Source organism: Adiantum capillus-veneris, chromosome 30, assembly GCF_014529385.1.
Source record: "Adiantum capillus-veneris isolate H3 chromosome 30, ASM1452938v2, whole genome shotgun sequence".
Classification (NCBI taxonomy): Eukaryota; Viridiplantae; Streptophyta; class Polypodiopsida; order Polypodiales; family Pteridaceae; genus Adiantum; species Adiantum capillus-veneris.
The window spans coordinates 75,620,132-75,640,350 of record NC_140960.1 but is presented as its reverse complement, the minus strand read 5'-3'; the positions used below and the strand labels follow the sequence as shown (position 1 = coordinate 75,640,350).

Below are 20,219 nucleotides of genomic sequence, written 5' to 3'. Positions count from 1 at the left end.
AAACTCGATCTGATAGTAACCACGTCCGAGTATCTGTACGTCCAAGATCTTGCCCACCTCTGCGAGAAGGTGGGCCTGGAGAAGGTCACGCAGCTCTCCTCTGCTAGGTCGGGTGCTGAGAATCTTGCAGATGAGAGAAGTCGCCCGCAAGCGTTCTACCTCTGCGGCTAGGCTCGCTTGCTCGGTTGGCGAAAGAGCAAGTCGAATGGTGGGCTCAGCGGGGTCGGGTGAGGGGGCTTCGGATGAGTCCCTTTGCGGCGAAGCTAGAGCCTCCATCTGTGTCTACTGCTTTGGCGAAGAAGTGGACGGTGAAGAGACTCTGCAACCGAGCAGGCCGAGCGCAGAGGCAAGTGCAGGAACCTTCGGGAATGACGAAGACGGGGGAAAAACGGATAAGGCAGTGCGCGATAATTCAAGAGGCAGCGGGCGGGGGGGGGAATGGCGCCGCGAGAAGGGGGCGGCGGAGGGGTAGTGCGAGGCGAGGGCAGCGGGCTAGTCTGGGCTGAAGCGCGCAAGGGCTAGCAGGGGACGGGGGGGGGGGGCAATGATGGTGCAGCAAAGGGGGAGGGGGGGGGAGGTGCAGCGATGGCGTGCAGCAGTAGCGAGCTCCGAGGCCGATCCATGTGACACCTTTGACATTGAAAAGGCTTTCGATACGGTTCAATGCCCTTGGCTTTGGCCCAAAGATGGTCAATGTCGTTTACTTCTTGTATACTCGCAGTACATGTTCAGGCCTCCTTGATGGAGAGTTGACAGAACCTTGGCCTCTTGGATGCTCTGTCAGACAAGGTTGCCTGCTTAGCGCCTTGTTGTATGCCATTGCCACTCACCCTCTCTTATTGTATTTGGATCACTTGACTTTGCTTGGTCGTCTTCATGGGCTGAAGTTACTCAATGGGAAAGACTTCGCAGGACAGGCTTACTGATGATTTGTTGTTCATGCCTCGTAACAACCAGGATGATGTACGTGAAATTATGCAGACATTGGATACATTTGCCTTGGCAGCAGGCCTTAAGGTTAACTTTCGGAAATCTAAACTCTTGTCTCTTGCTGTTTGTGACTGCTATCATCTTTTGTGGCCTGGCGAGATTCTCGATCCGCATGTGGTGGTCAGGCACTTAGGATATCCTATCGGTTGGCAGGTTACTAATACGCAACAAATCGATTGGGTCATGCAACGATTGAATGTCAAATTGCACTATTGGAAACTATCTACATGGCCGTTGCATGTTCGACTTCGTATAATGCAAAGTATCATGATGGCATATGTTCAGTTTTACTTGCCGTTACTGCACTGGTCTAGCTCCCGCCTCTCATTGCTTATGTCTACTATTGTATCTCACTTGTGGCGCACCAGTTCTCATAAGAAAGGCCTCCGTTTGTTAGCAATGGAGAAACTTTGCACTCCAAAGCGTCTAGGTGGGCTGAATATTTTGGACCTTCGTCGCCATGCATTGGCAAGGAAGGCTATGTTATTGCCCACTCTTGCTTTGCAATCTCAGCCATGGACAGTTATGGTTGCTGATCTATGTCAACATGTAGCCACTCCTGCCTTAGGTCATTAGTAGACTTCCCTTTGGGAGACTGTGTTTGGCAAGATGGTTGGCAGCAAGCAGATGGGAATTCGTTGCTTTTGGAAAGCATTCATTGGAGCAGGGCGTTTCCTTTTGCCCTTGTTGATCAGTCGCCTCGTCAAGCCTACTTCCTCTCTGGTCGTGGCATACGCACCATAAATGATGTGGTGGATTCATCTGGGAATTTGCTTAAGCGGCAGCACACTTTGGGTTGGGCCTACATTATCGTCAAATTTGGAGCTTGCTTCGGCAATGCTGGATATTTTTCTCCCTATTCCGCCGCTAGCTGGTGGATGACGTATGCAAGATTGGAATTTATGGGACTCTTCTTTGGATGCGATTTCTGCTCGCCATATCTATGCTTCTCTCATGTAGGACTCTTGGCTGGCTGATCATTGTAATGCGCTTTGGGATTTACACAAATCCGATCAATGGTGGAGGTTGGAAATCTCGCTTACCTCTTAAGGAGCGTTTGTTTCTTTGGCGTTGTTTGCTGGGAGTTCTTCCAGTTGGAACACTCCTTGCGACGCGTCGTATTAGCTCCTCTCGTTGCGTCGGTTGCTCCGCCTGCTGATGAGACTGTCAGACATCTGCTTTGGGAGTGTGGTTGCACCAAGGCTTTCCTTCGCTGCCGTTCTGCTTGTATGCACCTTCGATTTCCCTCAATGGTCTTCCACAAACGATTCTGGCTTTTTGGCATTCTTCCGAATTCCCTCCCAACAATTTGCTATTTTCTTCGCATGGGTCAGATTTTGGTCGCTATGGTCCTTGTGGCACCGTCGCAATCTCCGCATGTTTCATCAGCATGATGCAGATCCTTTTCCATTGTTCAAGTCTTTGCTAAGGCAATCGCTACATTTTTCCTTCGACACTGGGGACATATCCTTGGAAATCTTACAGCTCTTCTATGTTTGCTTTAAGCGCTTTTGTATCGCAGAGCACTTCAGTATTCTTCCCTTTGTATATGATCTTTTTGGTGGGTTTTCCTCGTCTAGAGGTTTCCCACAGGTAAATTAATCAAAACAGATTTACAAAAAAAAAAGTGTGTGTGTGCACGTGCGTGTGAACCAGTCAATTCCATATTTAAACTAAATAAAAACAAATGAAATTCTTTGCACTTTTGATCATAGAATCCTCAAGATTCACGCCATATCAGATTTCCTTATATGTACAACAAGAGGCTTTATAGCTACTCCCAATTATCCACATAAAATCATCAGCCTCATACCTATCTACAAAGTAATTAGCCAAGAAATTCAAAAAAAAAAACCATGGAAAGCATGGGAAAATATCTCCCTTCACATGCAAAACAAATTGCTTTTACTCACAAACCTGAGTAGTAGATTTGCGCATACAAGAAAGCTCTAATTCCCGCAACTTTCATCACCACTCGACATGAAAAAGGGGTGAAAGTGCAGAGGTCAGCACCCATGTTGATGGACCTCTTAAGCAGAGACACACCCTCAACTCAAGCCAGTGGATCCTTGTAGGCACTTTTTGAACATCCCCCTCCCCCCCACCGAACCCCCACCCTTTCTCATCAGCTAGATCTTAAACTTTAAGGTCTCTTGGGATAGTTTCCTACGACGTTAAAACTCTCTTCTTCTCGGGTGTGTGTGGGTGTGGGTGTGTCTGGTAATAAAAAGAGGAAAATGGTATAACCTTTCTATCACCCAAGTGGGGTTATATTTTCATTGCATCCAAATGTGTGTTCTAGTGTACATAGATCAAAGATGTGTTAATCAGTTTATAAAGCAATAGTTGCTCCATATTGCTTGATTATTTAAAGTTATGTGGGTGCTACTTTTACTTATTACTGGAGTGCTTTGAAGGTTTTGTGAATCTGATGAGCAATGGAGTTTTTTAATGTACTTAGCTCTCCATATTTCTATTAAGTATGCAACCCAAATGTTGCCTTAAAGTAGTGCACTTAGGCTTGATATATTATCTAACTACTTGAAAGTTGACAATGATCAAGTTACAAGACAATGGAGAAAGCTAATACATGTATCTTAGATCAAGCATTTGCTACTTTTAAGCACAAGTCTTTAAATCACTGAAAGATACATAGCTTTGCTTCAAACCTTTGTTTTGCTGATTTGATAATTTGGTTTTGTACTTCAAAGCCTTGTGCTTGAAAGCAATATGCTATAAAGCAGGCTATTGATCTTTGTGCTAAGGAGAAGTCTTCTTTAAAGAAAACCACTCTAAAAAGTAGTTTGCTTTAAAGCAGAAAACTATGCCCTATGCTAAAAAGTAGTCTGATTTAAATCATGCTACTGCTTTAAAGCACTAAGCTAAATTACCAAAGCAACAAGAAGCAAATCTCAATCAAAGCTATGGATCTTTCAGTGCTTTGAAGTCATGTGCTTAAAGTAACGTATGATTGCTCTAAAATACACACTAGCTTTCCAACTTCTTTAAAGCAAACTGGTACTAGAAAGAATCAACATAGCACATGGTGTGGCATGTGCATCAAAATAGTACATGCTTTAAACCCCTATGGTTAAAAGTAGAAGATGCTTGGTCTTATACATTAGCTTTATCCACCGATTTAAAGCATACTATTGAGCCCTTTAATTAAATATAGTCTACTTTAAAGCAGACTAATTAGCTATGTGCTAAAAAAGTACTCTGATTTAAAGCATACTACTGCTTTAAAGCACAAGCCTGGATTGCCAAAGCAGGAAGCAACAGATTTCAAGCAAAGCTTTGGATCTTTCAATGCTTAAGAATTACTCAGTGTGGTGCTTAAAAGTAGTAGATTCTTTAAAGCGTTGTGCTTTAAAATAGATGCTTGCTCTAAAATACATTCGTTTTCTCCACTGCTTTAAAGCATACTACTAGTAATAACCAGAGCACTACTTTGTTGTGGTTGTAAGATGATAGCTGACCTATGCGATCCCAATTTGTTTTGTTGTAGGTCTAGATCTTCACCCGCTTTCAAAAAGTACATTCGGAAATAAATTTATCATTGAAAACCTTTGAGGGTTTAAAGCCCTTGTTCAACACACAAGCTGAAAGATCGATGTACATGCTGTTGTGCAACACATGTCCATATGATGTTTATGAAAGATGCACTTAATTTGGGATTCACAATGTATCATGTGGGTGCTCTTGCCTCGTCTATTATATTGCATCACAGCCAGGTATGTGTGGCAATATGCAACACACATACACAGGTGTCACTACTATTTGAAAGTCTATATTTTTCCCCAAAAAACAGGGAACAAAGTATCACTTGACACTCATACCCTTCTCTTATGGGTGAATGCAAGAATTTTGGTGTGCATAAATCTCATGTGTGCCCAAGAGAAATGGTAGAAGACAATATTTTGCAAGTTAGCGTAAAGATGTTTCAGGAGGTGGAGTTAGGGATCGATGAAGATGGCAAGAAGAAGACCAAAAAGGATGTCGTGCATAAGAAGATGCGTTGCACAGAGCTCCTATGTTGGTTCAAGGATTGCATAAGGTAGCTCATAAAACACAACTTTGTTTACAGATGGCAAACACAGTAGTACAAGTTGTGTCTTTGAACATTCCTAGATGATGTTGTGGTGTCAGTCATAGACTCTGTAGAGAATTACTCCTTCAAGGAACAACATGAAATAAATTCCATGCACTGGTACTCCAATCAAGTTACTATGTTGGTGCACATTATCTACTACCACTCATTGGGAGGGGAGGTCTTGAAGACAACCCATTTTTATATCTCAGATGACAAGGTCATGACACCTCGTTTTTGTAGCATTGCCTCCTATTGAATGATGGATGGTTGAATGACAATGGTTGGAGGCCAAAGAGGCATTGGGTGTGGTCAAACGGTTGCGCTGCCCAAAGCAAGGCAAAGTGGCTGTTCTATTTTGTTACCAGGTACTTCCAACTACTAGGCAAAGAGATGTGCTAGAATTCTTTTGGTTTTGGCCATGGAAAGGGTGAACACGATGGCACCACTGTTGTGATCAAGAGGGCACTCACTCATGAGCAGTTGAAGTACATGGGGCCCTTCTAAAATGTGCATCCAATGTGGTCTATTTCTTGAGAGACAAGTTTAACCACTCAGAAAATTCAAGGGTTTTTTGGGACATAAAACTTGGGAAAGTTGACAAGACACGCCAATGGAACTGCAAACTAATTCATAAGGCAATGTTTATCCACAATGTGAATGGCTACTCATGTATTGATACAAAAGCATTGCGGTATAGAATACTAACATGCTTTTATCACTTCTATTTACAGAACCAATGGAGGCGATGCGTCAATAAGGAGTATGTTGGGCAATGGGCCTATGAGAGCATTGGGCTTGCGCAGGATTGTGAGGGCGACAAGGATGCCGATGATGGTGATATCATCAAAAGCCAACAATTTGGGCCAGTATATGCATGCCATCATGATTATCTACCACCATCACTTTGCAAAGGAGATAACTTTGCTGTAAAATACCAAATCTGATAATGGGAAAGGAGTTGACTTCTACATTTTCAGATGTACCACCCCAAAACATTACAATGCAAGAGCTAGAATTGATGCTTGGGGAAACACTCTTGACAGTGCCACGTTTGTGGTGATCGGACATTGGTATGCTAAAGCAAGGGTAGATGAGTACAAGTTATTAAATGACTAGTCCCCCTACAACTATGTAGTCACATCCATTTAGGGCAATCAATCTCCATTTATTCCCAATGGAGCACAATGAGAAGGTGTTCAAGATGTCTCCAGATGTGCATGAAGCTATATACAATAACATGCCCTTGGAAATGTAGCTCAAGACACAAATAGAAATTCAACATGGACCTTTAGAGATTCTCATGTAGCAAATAAGGAGTGAGTCCAACTTTAAAGTATGATCGTCCACTCTAAAGTGTATGCACTATGCTTTAAAACATATACAGAAAGCATTGAAGCATGTGATAGTCCACTGTAAATCATGTGCATGAAGAATTCTATAGGGTTGCATATAGGATGCAATGAGTGTACTTTGCTTTACTTCTGCAATATTAAGTTCTATGGGCATGTCATATCTATATCTGTGTGAGTTATAACAAGTGTAGTTACTAGCTCACTTCTCGCAAGCAAGAAAGTTTGGCGATTGTCACACAAGAAAATGGCAAGTACAAAATTGAAGATGGGACATTGACAATTTTCCTATCACATCAAAAACATAATTTATATTGTTGATGGAATTTTCCAATGGAAAAATCAGCACAGGCATGCCGGCCCCAGCTTTTTGAAATGTTGAAATAAAGTAGATCACATATGGGTTCATCCAACATTTGTAGGACTTGTCATCTAGCATTCTTGTAGTGAACTTACGATCCTATGGATACTTCTCCCAAAAAATGCCAAGGTTCTTGAAGAATACTAACTTGCCATTTGCAAATTAGCTTCGTAGCAGTCCTCCTCTGACAAGAAGTCAGAAATACAATCCCTAACTTTTGAGAAACATGCGTTGAAACATGTCAGAACATTTTTCATCAAGGCACAGCTCCAGATATAGAAATGGAAGTGCTTTCTGACCCATTCAATAAACCATTTTGCATCATACCGCTTGTAATAATATGTGTGTTCGCTTACACACACCTCCTCCATCCGGTCATACCACTCTAGAAACTCCTCGGAATCGCGTTCGGGGATAAACATGAGCGCTCCATTCATATCTAGAATTAAAGCCCCTTTCTCAACATCCTTTGGCAAAGGGTTTTACAGATGGCAAGGGTTAGGCAGGGCAGCAAGATACCGATGTCCTCCTACCCATGTCCACTATGGCACAATCCAAGGTCCACCCAAGATTGTAGTATTCAATTTTCTTCCAACTTCATAGTACAGGCTACACCTATACAACGTCGGATAGTCTTACCGCCTCTTAATACCTTGTCTTCGTGTCGGAGAATGGACTCGGGCTGCAACACCTCTTCTTGGTCCTCGATCTCCGGTGGGTCTTCAATAGTTGGTTCTTGAGGTGGCTCTCCTTTGTAAGGCTTTAGTAGGCTCACATAGAAAGCATTGTGTATGAGCCAATGGCTGGGCAACTTGAGTTGGTAGGCCATCTCATTGATTGGTCTAAGAATCTGGATGGGACCATAGTACCTTTTTGCTAACTTAGCATTGTACTTTTGGTGTCTTGTAGGATTCTTGCTCGTCGTGTGCCTTAATTGAGCCTTGGAAAATTTAAGTAAGACCCAATCATTTTCTTTAAAGGCTTGGGCTCTTCTGTGCTTATCTGCAGCAGCCGTTTGCCTTTGCTGTGAGATAGAGATAGCATCCTTAATCTTTTGGAAAGATTCTTGTAGGTCTCTGCTATACTCATCTGCAGCGAAGATCTTCCCGTGTACCTTAAGTAGCAGGGGACTTTTTGATCTTCCCTCAATTACCTCGAAAGGTGCTTTTCCCATGAAAGTATGTATAGTGTTATTGTAGGCACACTCCACTAAGGGTAAGTACTTCTCCCATAGGGATCTTTGATCTACTTTTGTTACATAGGCTTTTAGTAGATCAAGAATTGTTAGATTAGATATTTCACTTTGGCCATCCATTTGCAAGTGATAGGCCGAAGAGAAGTTTAGCCTTGTCCCTAAATTCTCAAAGAGACCCTTCCAAATTACTGGTCATTCTAGGATCTCTATCCGATACTATGGACATTGGCAAGCCATGGTACTTGAAGATTTGTGAAATGAAGAGGGTTGCCATTTGATGGGCTTTGATAGTCTTTTTGACAGGTATCAAATGAGCTTGTTTGCTAAATCTGTCTACTATCGTCCATATTTTCGTATTCCCATGGATAGACTTAAGAAATCCAAAGATAAAATCCATGGATATGCTCTCCCATGGTGAATTAGGGATTGGCAAAGGTTGAAGCAATCCAGGTTGCTTCCCTCTATCAAACTTTGTCTTTTGGCATACCACACATTTAGAAGCATACTCTTGTATGTTTGCTTTCATGGTAGGCCAATAGAAATATGTTTCAATCCCCTTTAGGGTAGACTGAATCCCTCTATGCCCCGCATAAGGAGGAGCATGAGATTCATACATTACTTTCTCACGTAGCGAGATTAGTAACGCATAGTCTATTTCCATAGAGAAGATAATCATCTTGTAAAGTAAATGGTTCCTCTTTCTTCCCTAGTGCAAGGGCTGAAATCACATCTCTAAAATTGGGATAAATAGCATACTCATCTACCATAGAAGATAGATCATTGTGAGTTGCTATGGAAACCGATCCGTTCGCAGAATGAAAGGAGTCCCCAATAAAGAGTGCTTCCATGAGTCTAAGGCATGTAGAATTGCGAGGAGTTCCTTTTCATATATGCCTAGAGCTTGCTCAATAGGGTCGAGCCTTCGACTTTCATAGGGTATGGCGTGCCCTTCTTGGAGCAAAACAGCTCCAAGGCAATCACGACCAGCGTCACATTGGACCTCAAATGGCTTTGAGAGATCCGACAGTGTAAGCACAGGTTGAGAGACAAGCTTTTCTTTAAGATTTTCGAAAGCATTGTTCTCCTTGGCAGACCATGTATACCTAACGTTTTTCTTTGTTAGGTCATGTAATGGTCCCGCAATTTGTGAGAACTTTTCTATGAAGCGTCTATAGTATGCACACATACCTATAAAGCTTCTTAGTTCATGAAGATTCCTTGGTTTAGGCCATCCTTTTATTACCTTTAACTTTGATGGATCCATTTGGATGCCATCTTGAGAGATAATGTGACCTAAATACTGAATCTCTTGCAAGAAAAACTCACTTTTCTTTCGATTAACTAAAGTTTATTCTCTCTTAAGACTTGAAATATTACCTGGAGGTGTTTCTTATGTTCGTCTAGTGAATTAAAGTAGATGATAATATCATCAAAGAACACTTCAGTAAAGGTTTGGTGAGGCCTGAATTGCTTCTCCATCAAGAAGTTGAATGTGGTTGGTGCATTGGTCAAGCCAAAAGGCATGCCAATGTATTCGTAAAGACCAAATGTAGTGCGAAATGCGGTCTTTACAATGTCTTGATCAACTATCCTTATTTGATGATAGCCACTTTTTAGGTCAATCCTACTAAATAGCTTCTCCATTAAGCGGTTGAATGTGGCTGGTGCATTGGTCAAGACAAAAGGCATGACAATGTATTCGTAAAGACAAATGTAGTGCGAAATGCGGGCTTTACAATGTCTTGATCAACTATCCTTATTTGATGATAGCCACTTTTTAGGTCAATCCTACTGAAGTAGGTGGACCCTTGTAGCTTATCAAATAGGTCTTCTACCCATGGAACGGGAAACCTATTTTTGATAGTGATCCTATTTAGTGCTCTATAGTCGACACACATACGATATGTGCCGTCTTTCTTTTGCACTAGTAACACGGGTGAGCAAAATGGAGATGAGCTAGGTCTAACCATGCCCTACTCAACTAACTTTGCACTTGCCGCATAATCGCCTCTTATTGAGCTTAAGATACTCTATAAGGAGGTTTATTAGGCGGTGAACTTCCTGGAAGGAGTTCAATTGCATGGTCATCATTGCCTCGTTTAGGAGGTAGTTCACAAGGGATTTCATCAATAAAGACATCTTGAAACCCCTTGAGAAAATTGGATAACTCTAATTCCTTGTGATTGTTTATATTTTCTTTTGCTAAAGCATTAGGTTCATTTTGAGAATCTTTAACAAATCATGTACACGGAAATAGATCTCTTTATTGACTTATTGAAAGCTTGCGTATGTACAACGGGTATGGTGTTACCCATTTCCTTAGCATCTATGTACATATCTTTTTCCCTGTACTTAAAGTAGATTTTCCTTTCAGGGAATTTAACATTGGTAGCCATGCGATCAAACCATGGTGCCCCTAGGATTACATCCTCATGCTTGAGAGGAGAGATAAAGAATTCCTCTTTGTCCACATAGCTTTGGACATGGAGCCTCAATTTCTCAATTAAAGGAGTGATTGAAGCTTCTTGCCCCTTGAAAGCACCATCTGTAGGTAGGACATCTCCCATCTCATAGGCTGGGATGCCTAGCTTGGTGGCCAACTGTGTGGATATGAAATTGTGAGTAGAACCAGGGTCAAAGAGAATAAAAGCATCATGTTCTCTTACCTTTTCCCAAGCATGGCATAGAGGAGATCCTTTGTGGTGAGCTTCCTCTTCTTGGATTTCGACCAAGGTAGCTCTAGGAGGCTCATGGCGGGTGTTCTTTTGGGGACAAGCGTGGTACGCATGCCCTTGCTCACCGCACTTGAAACAACGGTTATCCTTGCAATAACGCTCAAGCTCTTCAAGAGAGAGTTTGTTTTTGCCTTTGTAAACTCCCTTCTCCTTAGCTTTGTTGTTATTGGAATTGCCCTTAGGAGACTTTTGGACATTGTCCTTCCCCTTAGGCTCATTGGAACCCTTGTTTTCTGTGGGCTTAAGATTTCTCTTAGCCCCTGTTTGGAAATTGATTTGAGACGCCACCATAGTATGGTGTATAACTGCAGATATGATGCGTGGCCTTTGGGAGTTGACATACTCCGCCATTTCTTCAGTTAAGCCCGCACAAAATTATTTTTTTTGCTCTCCAAAATCCATCTTTTTGAAGACAGTGGCTTTGAGATGCAAGTCCCAAAACTTGTTTACATATTTGTGAATGGATTCATAGGGAGAGAGCTTCAAGCTTCGCCATTCGGTGAGTACTTTGTCTTTGGCATCGGTGGCCAAAAACCGCTTCATGATGGAAGCTCTTAAAGCTTTCCATGTTCGTGGAGCTTCACCGTTGGCCCGTAGGCTAGGCCACCATTGCCTGGCGGACTTTTGAAAGTGCATGGCTACATGGTGTAGCTTAGAGGACTCCGTGAAGCCCTCATCTCCAAACGCCGCATCGAATTGTTGGATGAAAGCAAAGACTTTGTCTGTAGCACCAAAAGTGCCATCATAGGTAAGGAAAGAGATGATCTTTCCTCCCTCTTAGAATTTCTTGAGCTTGGACGATCTCTTCCACGTGGCATAGGATTTCCTATGGCCTCTTCTTTTTTATGGTTCAAAAGTTGCACCATCGCTTTCTTCAGGAGATGAAGAATTTGAGGAAGATGGAGAAGAGGGTGACCTCTTTCTCGCCTAATTCTTGCCTTGATCCTCTTTGTGTGCACCATCACTTTCATAAGAGGAAGAGGATGAAGAAGATGGAGAAGAGGGTGACCTCTTTCTTGCCTTTTTCTTCTCTTGCTTTTTGTCATCCCTCTTTGAATTATGGTGTGGAGAAGTGTGCGATGGTCTTCTCCGTTTAGGAGGTGATGGGGAGCATTTTGCCCGCCGTCTTCGTGGGGCCATCTCCGCCGAGGTGGCAGGAGACTCACTTCTTTTTCGTTCCTTTGGTGGGGGCTCTTGAGTTCTCCTTTGAGAAGGAGATGCGTCATCAAGAAGAAAATTTTTGCGCCCTTTGTATGGATCCTCTTCTTCTTCTCGAATCAAAGAGAGGCCTCTTTTGGGAGTCTCGCAAGGAGGCTTCCTAGGTACTCTCTTGTCATGGTGGGGAGTTTGGAGAATCCCATGAGCACGAAGCTGCCATTGCACTTAACTTTGGAGGGATGGATTGCCCATGGCTTGTTGAAGCCTAGAAACAAGATAGTTAACAAGCATTGAAGCATCATTAGTAGCTTGCTCATGAGCAAAATCAAAGTTATCAACATTAATTTCACTCTCTTTACTATTGTCATCCATTCTAACAACTTTTAGGTGTTCTTTGTCACTTCAAGCCCTAGTTTCTACTCCTCTTTACCCCTTTAGAAAATCACTCAAGCTACTGTACCCGTGGCTTGAATACTATTAATTGCAAGGAATAGAAGAGAGGGTCTATCAACACGAAAACAACACTGGCTCCTTTCAAGCTTCTAATAGCTCAATAGTAGTTAAGCTGTAGGCAAGCCCCATAGGACTCCACTATTAAAACCATAGCTCTCGATGGTGATGCTCCGTTATCTGCACGAAGGCAGGCGCACTGCAAGGCTGAAAAATCCCTATTCTACTTACTCAATTGCAATTAATAATACCAACCATTTATAGCAAGCTTGAGGACCTCCCTTCTTGAGAAAGAAAAGAGAAACCTTGTGCTCTGATACCAATGTAACATATAATGGCCTAGTAACTTGTGTGTAGTGGAAAATAGCATGAACATAGTGAGCATTTCATTAGAATAGATTCCTAATGAGCATAACAAGAGTGATTGGGTGGAGAGAGCAACAAAAAGCATAACACCTAGTTAGATAGGCATGAACAATACTTCAAAAGAGAGAGAAATTAAGCTATTGACAACAATTGAGGACCGGATTTACATGGAGCCGGTCCCCCCTCCAAAAGGCTTTGTATTATAGGTTTCCCCCATCAAGGGAGACATTTTACAATACAATTCTTTGTGTTCCTTCAATAACTAGCTAGTGCAATGAAGATGGAAGCTTCACGCACTAAGCAAACACTTATAAAACACAACATCAATTCCCTCACGGTCTCAGACCAAAGACCTCACACACCTTCGAAGATGGTGAGAGCTAGCAGGGTATGAGAGTAGATAGAGAGGAAGAAGGAGTAGTCTTACGAGAAAGATGTACATCTCCTCACATAATCACTCATATTAGCATAGCATAGCTTAGTAATCAGCATGATAGAGGAGATGAGCATGCATTGAAGCTTGGCTCTTGGTTGGATTTGCATCACAAAGCCAAGAGTTTTTGGTGTAGGCCTCCCTTCTCACAAGCTTGGAGTAGGTGATAAGATTTCCATTAAAGCTTGAGAAGGAGGGAGAGAGAGTCTTCTTGCTTCACACATGAGCTTGTGTGAGTGTGTGTGGAATAATGCCTTTGAAAAATCAGCCCCCTCTCTCTCTCTTGATCGACCCCTCTTGCTAAATCCTCTTGCTGGCACCTCATTGGACCTCCCCAAGCTTAGCCAATAGGATTTAAGAAGCATAAGTGATAGCCTTCTGATATGTGTCCCCCTTTCCCCTTTTGTGAGAACTTTAGGTAATTAATTAATGCAACTAAACTCTCATTGGACCCCTTTGTCTTCTGGCCAATAGGAATTAGGCAAGCCATTGGGGTGTTGAATGCTCATTGGACCCCTTGGGAGACTATTCAATAGTCTTCTAGAGAGCTTAATTCTTATTGGTTCTTTTATTTTGTGTTTTTAAATGAATTAACTAGATTAACTCTAGCCTAATTCTCATTGGTCCACCTCTATGGCCATCCAATAGGATTTGAGTGCACCTTGTGGGCATCTGGGCTAGGGAGCTGACATGTGTCCCTCATTCCCTTTGTGTAAAGGGAGCCTGTAAGTGTATGTGTGTGTGTGTGTGTGTGTGTTTCTCTCTCATCCCCTACTTACAGGGCTCGCCCCCTCCTATGTAGGAGCCTTGAAGACTTTTTTGGCACACTCACAAAGCATCCAATTTTACTAAGCTTGACCATTGGACACAACCTTTGAATTTTGGAACCTTAGCATTGTGGAAGTCTTAATGGGCTGAACCTTAGGGTCTTTAAAGCCCATTGCTGCACATTGCTTTTTTGCAGATGGCCCCCCCTTTGGATCCCTATTTTCCCTCCTTTGGATCCCTATTGTGGCCGGTCTGCCAGCTTAACCAATATTCTAGCTTTTACTCCCCTGGCACTTCCCCATATTAGATGATCAGTTTAACATGAGAAAATCATTTAGGAGAATTAGATATTAATTATTATGACATTGAGACTTGCTCAAGACCCTGGATGTCCACTTTTCAAAAATACCTATAGCACATGCCTTTAAGGATATTTAGACATACACTTCATCATGAATTAAAAGACCTCCACTACAAGAGGTTGTGTGCTCTTGTGACGCTGTTAGCGACGGAAATACACTGGGTTTTTATAACCCCCGGCGTCGCTAAAACCATCGCTAATAGCGTCGCTACGAGAGCGTCGCTATATGCGTCGCTATGAGCGTCTCTATATAGCGACGCTCATAGCGACGCTTATAGCGACGGTTATAGCGACGTTTACACAGAAGTCTATAGCGACGCTCATAGCGACGCTACAGAGCCATAAATAGCGACGGTTATAGCGATGCTCGAGAGAATTTTTTTTTTGGTGACAGGGCATTGAATGCCGTGCCACCCATCAACCATATTGTACTTGATTCACTTTTTAAAAAAAGTGCAAGGGTAGATAATAGACCCAAAATAGTCACCCACAAGACGCATTGTTTGCAAAATTGACAAGCGTAAAATTGACAATTGTACACATCATAGGCAAAATGAATTGATTGGCAAATGTAATAATGACAATTGTACAACATCATAGGCATAAAGAATTGATTGGCAAAATGAACTGCGGTGACAAATGTAATAATATACATGGTTCAAAAAGACGTATAAAATCCATCTCATGATACATAAGCTATGAGAAACCCTAAACTAATGCTATCTAGCTACGGCTAAACTGATGTCGTCTAGTCAGACGTCTCATCGCGTCCAAGCGGCGTATCTGTCGGATTTTGCAAAAAAAGACAATAAGACAGCTTTCAGTAAGTATAAACATATAACGACATTTATAAAACAATACAAAAAATAGAAAAGAGTAAACCCTAATACTAACCATGCCGCCGCGAGAACTGAGAATGTCCATCAGGGCGTTTAAGCCCTTCCTGCCTGCGTACTCGCGCTCGTACCGTGTGGGATCACGTCCTGTCATCGACCACTGTCAAAACATACAAAGAATTCATTATGTTAGAATTAAAAAACTCATAAACCCTAAACTATCGAACATAAAGAGCAATGCGAAAACACTTACAAAATCGGCCTCAAATGATGCCCTGCATGTATACACATGATAATAGATCAACTATGGGAAAAAACAAGATTTACAATGTCTGAGTGAGGAGTGTCAATAGATCACCTGAGCATTCTGTTAGCCCGGGATAGTCATGCATGGTCCACATTAGAATGCCTCTGATCAAAGCATTCCATCGTCCTGTGTGTCGGCTCATATCCACCACCTCTATGCCAATCCACAATTGTTGTAGCTCTTCCAATAGTGGACGAAGATACACATCCATATTCCCCACTTTATATCGCCCTGGCACAATCAAGCTTAGCCATAGGTGCCCCTTCTTCGTAGTCAACCACGGGGGAATGTTGTAGTTGACGATGACAACGGGCCATACACTGTAAGATGTTGATCTTTGACCAAATGGATTTACGCCATCCATAGCCAGGCCTAAGCGCAAATTTCGAGCTTCCCTGGCAAAATCCGACCATGTTCCATCTATATGTTTCCAGGCTGTGCAATTTGCAGGAATTCGTAGCACACAATCCGAAGATTTATTCTCCTCATGCCATGATGCTAGGGCGGCCATGGACTTACATTCGAAGAAATGCTTGATGCGAGGAAGCAGAGGAAAATGTCGCAAAACCTTTTGTGGAATTTTTGTCCCGTGGAGATCTACTCGATATCTTTCGGAATCACATTTCGGACACTTCTCCATGTCTATGTATTCCCCTCTGAGAAGAATGCAGTCATTAGGACAAGCATGGATAGAATTGTAATCCATCCCCAAGTTTCGCAAAATCTTTCTTGCTTCATCTCGGAAATCTGGCATCACATTGTCAGTCGGTAGTATGTGCTCTTTAAGCAATCTACACAACATAAAAATACGATACAGTCGTGTAAAAATCTATTAGATCATTATACATTTAGAGTTTTATTAAAGTAAACTAATTGTAATAGATCACCTGAAAAGCGCTGTGACGCTAGTGTCACTCCATCCAAACTTTGCCTGCATGTTGAGAAGAACCAGGAGTGCTTTCAATCTAGACATACGTGCTCCATTATACAATGGCGTATCGGCTTCACTTTTCATATCATAATAGATAAGCCTTTCTGAATCCATGATCGTCTCGATCATTTGATCAATCTCGGACTCAAACATTGCCTCGTTGGGAATGTGCTCTGCATGATCATCCCCCGAGCTGTCAGAGGCTACATCTTGTGGCCCCACATATGCTGCTTGACCAAAGCGCCTGCGAACACGTCTATTGGGTTGCAAGATTGCTGCTTGTTGGCCAGCGTCAGAGTCCGACGAGTTATAATTGGCAACAACTCGATCTATAATAGATGGATCGAACTCGCCAAATTCGCGAACGTGCTGCAAAGAAACACGTCTTGTCCGTCGCACAGCATGCTTGCATTGATTACAAGGACATAAGACCCTCGTTGAGAGATAGGTGTTTCGGTTGGACGGTCCCACATCCTCGTCACTACTCATAATGAGGATAAAAATCTTATAACCTGGACAACAAATTTAATATTCTATTGGCATTATTCGTCTTCTCTCTCTCTCTCTCTCTCTCTCTCTCTCTCTCTCTCTCTCTCTCTCTCTCTCTCTCTCTTTACCTCACATTCTCTAGTCATGTCCAATCCCCGCACACCTCGGTCTAGAGGTGCACGGAGATCAGAACCACCGGGTTATAATCTCGTCTTTATTGGTCAATACCTATATTTGTGGGTACAAGAAATCTACAGACCCACATCTACATGATATTGCATGTAGTGGACAAAACCCCTTTGCCTCTTCTCTAGCTGTAGCACTTCACAGCATCTTAACATCTTTTCACAATAGATCTTTTCACCGTTCGTCTAACTCTAAACCCTAAACCGTAAGTAATTCTTGCGTGGACTCGATCTAACGTAAATAAGCGTAAATCTAAATAAACGTAAATCTAACTAAAAATAAACCTAAATCTAATTTAACGTAAGTCTACATCTAACCTAATCTTTAACGTCTTTTGGGATAGTTTCCTACGACGTTAAAACTCTCTTCTTCTTGTGTATGTGTGTGTGTGTGTGTGTGTGGGTAAACCTAAATAAACCTAAGTCTAATCTAATATAACATAAATCTAAATCTAACGTAAATTATGTTATATTAAAAACAAAGAACTAAACTAACATGGATTATAAGAACCTTAAAACTGATTTAACACATAATTTTTCACATAACTCGGCAAGAGTTGGCATTCTCATCACTAAAGATGTGAGAGTTAACTTCCGGCGGTGACGCTGCCTCATCTCCATCCACATCTGACGACAGCAATTGGCCCTTTAGACCGTTCTTGCTCTTGTTACTAACTTTGAAGTTGCTGTTGAATGACTAGAGGTTGTCTAGATGGTCATTGTGTCGGGGATGTAGTGACTCTTGCCGCCCTAAAGATCCACCTTCTTCCCTATCTTCTAAAGACATTTCACCAGTACTTTTGGATCGACGGAGCCCACCATGAGTGAAGGCAGCAATACCCTATATTCCATTGAGGGCTTTCTTCACTCGCTTCATGCAGGCATCGCAGTCTATGGAGACCTAAATCTAATCTAATATAACGTAAATCTAAATCTAGCATAAATAAACATAAATCTAATTAAAAATAAACCTAAATCTAATCTAATTTAACTTAAATAAACCTAAATCTAATCTAATTTAACTTAAATAAACCTAAATCTAATTTAACGTAAGTCTACATCTAACTTAATCTTTAACGTCTTTTAGGATAGTTTCCTACGACGTTATAACTCTCTTCTTCTTGTGTGTGTGCACGTGTGTGGATGTGTGTGCCAATAAAAAGAGATAAATGGTATAACCTTTCTATCACCCATGCCAAGTATGATAGATTTGTTATGCCATTTCCCTCTTGAATAATAGGTCTTGAGTTCAACTCCTCGTCGGCTAGATCTTTAGGTCTTTTAATTTTAATTAGTTTCCTACGACGTTAAATTAGTTTCTCTCTCTTTCTCTCTCAATGTGTGTGCGTTTTTTTGGATCGTATGCATGTTTTCTCTCTCTTTTCCTCTCTCAATGTGTGCGTTTTTTGTTTATGCATGTTCTCTCTCTCTTTTCCTCTCTCAATGCGTGCGTTTTTTGTTTATGCATGCTCTCTCTCTCTCTTTTCCTCTCTCAATGTGTGTGTGCATTCTTTGTTTATGTATGTGTGTGTGCGTTTTTGTTTATGTTTGTACTCTCTCTCTCTCTCAAAAACACTATGTGTGTGTGTATGTGTGTGTGTGTGAGAGAGAGAGAGGGAGAGAGAAAGAGGGGAAGGGAACATGAGAGTGAGGAGAGGGAAGGAGCATACCTGGCTCTCCTTCCTCTCCTCGTGTGTGTGTGTGTGTGGAGAAGAAAAAGAGAGAGAGAGAGAGAGAGAGAGAGAGAGAGAGAGAGAGAGAGAGGGAGAGCGTTACCTGCTCCTTGCTTGAGGGCGCCGAAAAACTCAGATCTGAGATCTGAGTTTTTGGGCTCGCTATGTTATTTTTTTAGCCCAGTCGGTGTCGCTATGAGCGTCGCAAATTTACAAAGAAATTTGCGACGCTCATAGCGACGCCGGGAATTTTTCTTTTGAGCGTCGCTGTGTGAGCGTCACTAATATGAATAACCTCTTGTAGTGCTCTCTTCCTTAAACTTGCAACTTTTTTTAAGTTTCATGTAGTTTTGATTTTTTTTAAAGTTTTCCATTTCTAAACCCCTATTGTACATGTAATTCTGTAACTCTTTGAAATATTAAAAGCCATTCCGAGTGAACTCACATACTACATTTCCATATTTTGTGGCGGACCCTCGTCGAGAGCCAAAAGAATCTTAATTTCGGATTTAGATGCAAACGGGACATTATTGATGGTGATGCAAATTTGCACCCTTGGTTTACTTTTCTTTGTAATAGACCCTCCCCCCCCTCCAGTTGCATCATTTTATGATAGGCCTCGTGATTTTATTACTTGTTTTTATCGCTTCCACTTCAATGGCTATGCCACCTCTATGAGACGACATACTGTCAAGGTAGTTTCTTTCTCCTCATTCCCGGTTTGAGGCAGGCCTCATCTCTCTCTCTCTCTCTCTCTCTCTCTCTCTCTCACACACACACACACACACACACACACACATTTTTTTTAGTAAGGTCAGGTTGAATTACTAATGGGAAACCTCAAAACGAGGAAAACCCATAGAAAATATTACAAGAAAAAATTTAGAAATAGTCAAAGTAGAGCTCATAATGACTGAAGGGGAGCTCATCCACCAACTCATAGGCAACCTGAAGAGACTGACAAAGAGAAGTTTTGAAGAAGGACACATACTCCACTTGAATATGCTTAAACATGAGGAAATTACGTGCTCTCCACACTGTCCTTAGCACCCAGAATCTAAGCCAGCCAAAATAGTATGTATACGGCCAAAGTAATGGCGGAAGAACTCCAAATAGCCAGAACCATGCATGATTTATCATGAAAAGTAGAGGTTGCTTAAGGGACTCCCAAAAACGAAGGAAAAATTCAACCATAAGACCATCCCATCCAGGTGATTTCCAATGACCAAGATGTGACAAACTATTGTGCAGTTCTCAACTTCAGTAAACTTTGGCCTCAAGAGTATCTGCATCACCTATTGTCAATATGGGATGTACATGTGACAACAACAACTGACCAGCTTGCAAAACCTCACTTGAGGGAGCCTCATGGGCGGCAAAAACCCGTTGAAAATGATCCACCATGAAATTTGCCAACTGAAATTTATTGGCAGTCCATTGCTTAACCCTTTTAATAGTCACAAATACCTGCGAGTGATGTAAATGCTTAAAGAACTGCTTTGACGAACAACCTTTATCCATGAAGGCATACTGTCTCGA

At 41.9% G+C, this 20,219-nt stretch overlaps 1 protein-coding gene across 1 annotated transcript; it reads left to right on the top strand.

The window, feature by feature from the left end:
• The first annotated feature begins 894 nt into the window (after nt 1-894).
• On the top strand, nt 895-1,566 carry LOC147418228 (uncharacterized). Its single transcript, XM_086507085.1, has one exon. The coding sequence runs from the start codon at nt 895-897 to the stop codon at nt 1,564-1,566; it is 672 nt and encodes a 223-aa protein (XP_086363211.1).
• The last annotated feature ends 18,653 nt before the right edge of the window (nt 1,567-20,219 follow it).

Excerpts from the sequence above, each read along its gene's own strand:
- LOC147418228 (XM_086507085.1), top strand. The coding sequence starts at position 895 with ATGGGAAAGACTTCGCAGGACAGGCTTACTGATGATTTGTTGTTCATG.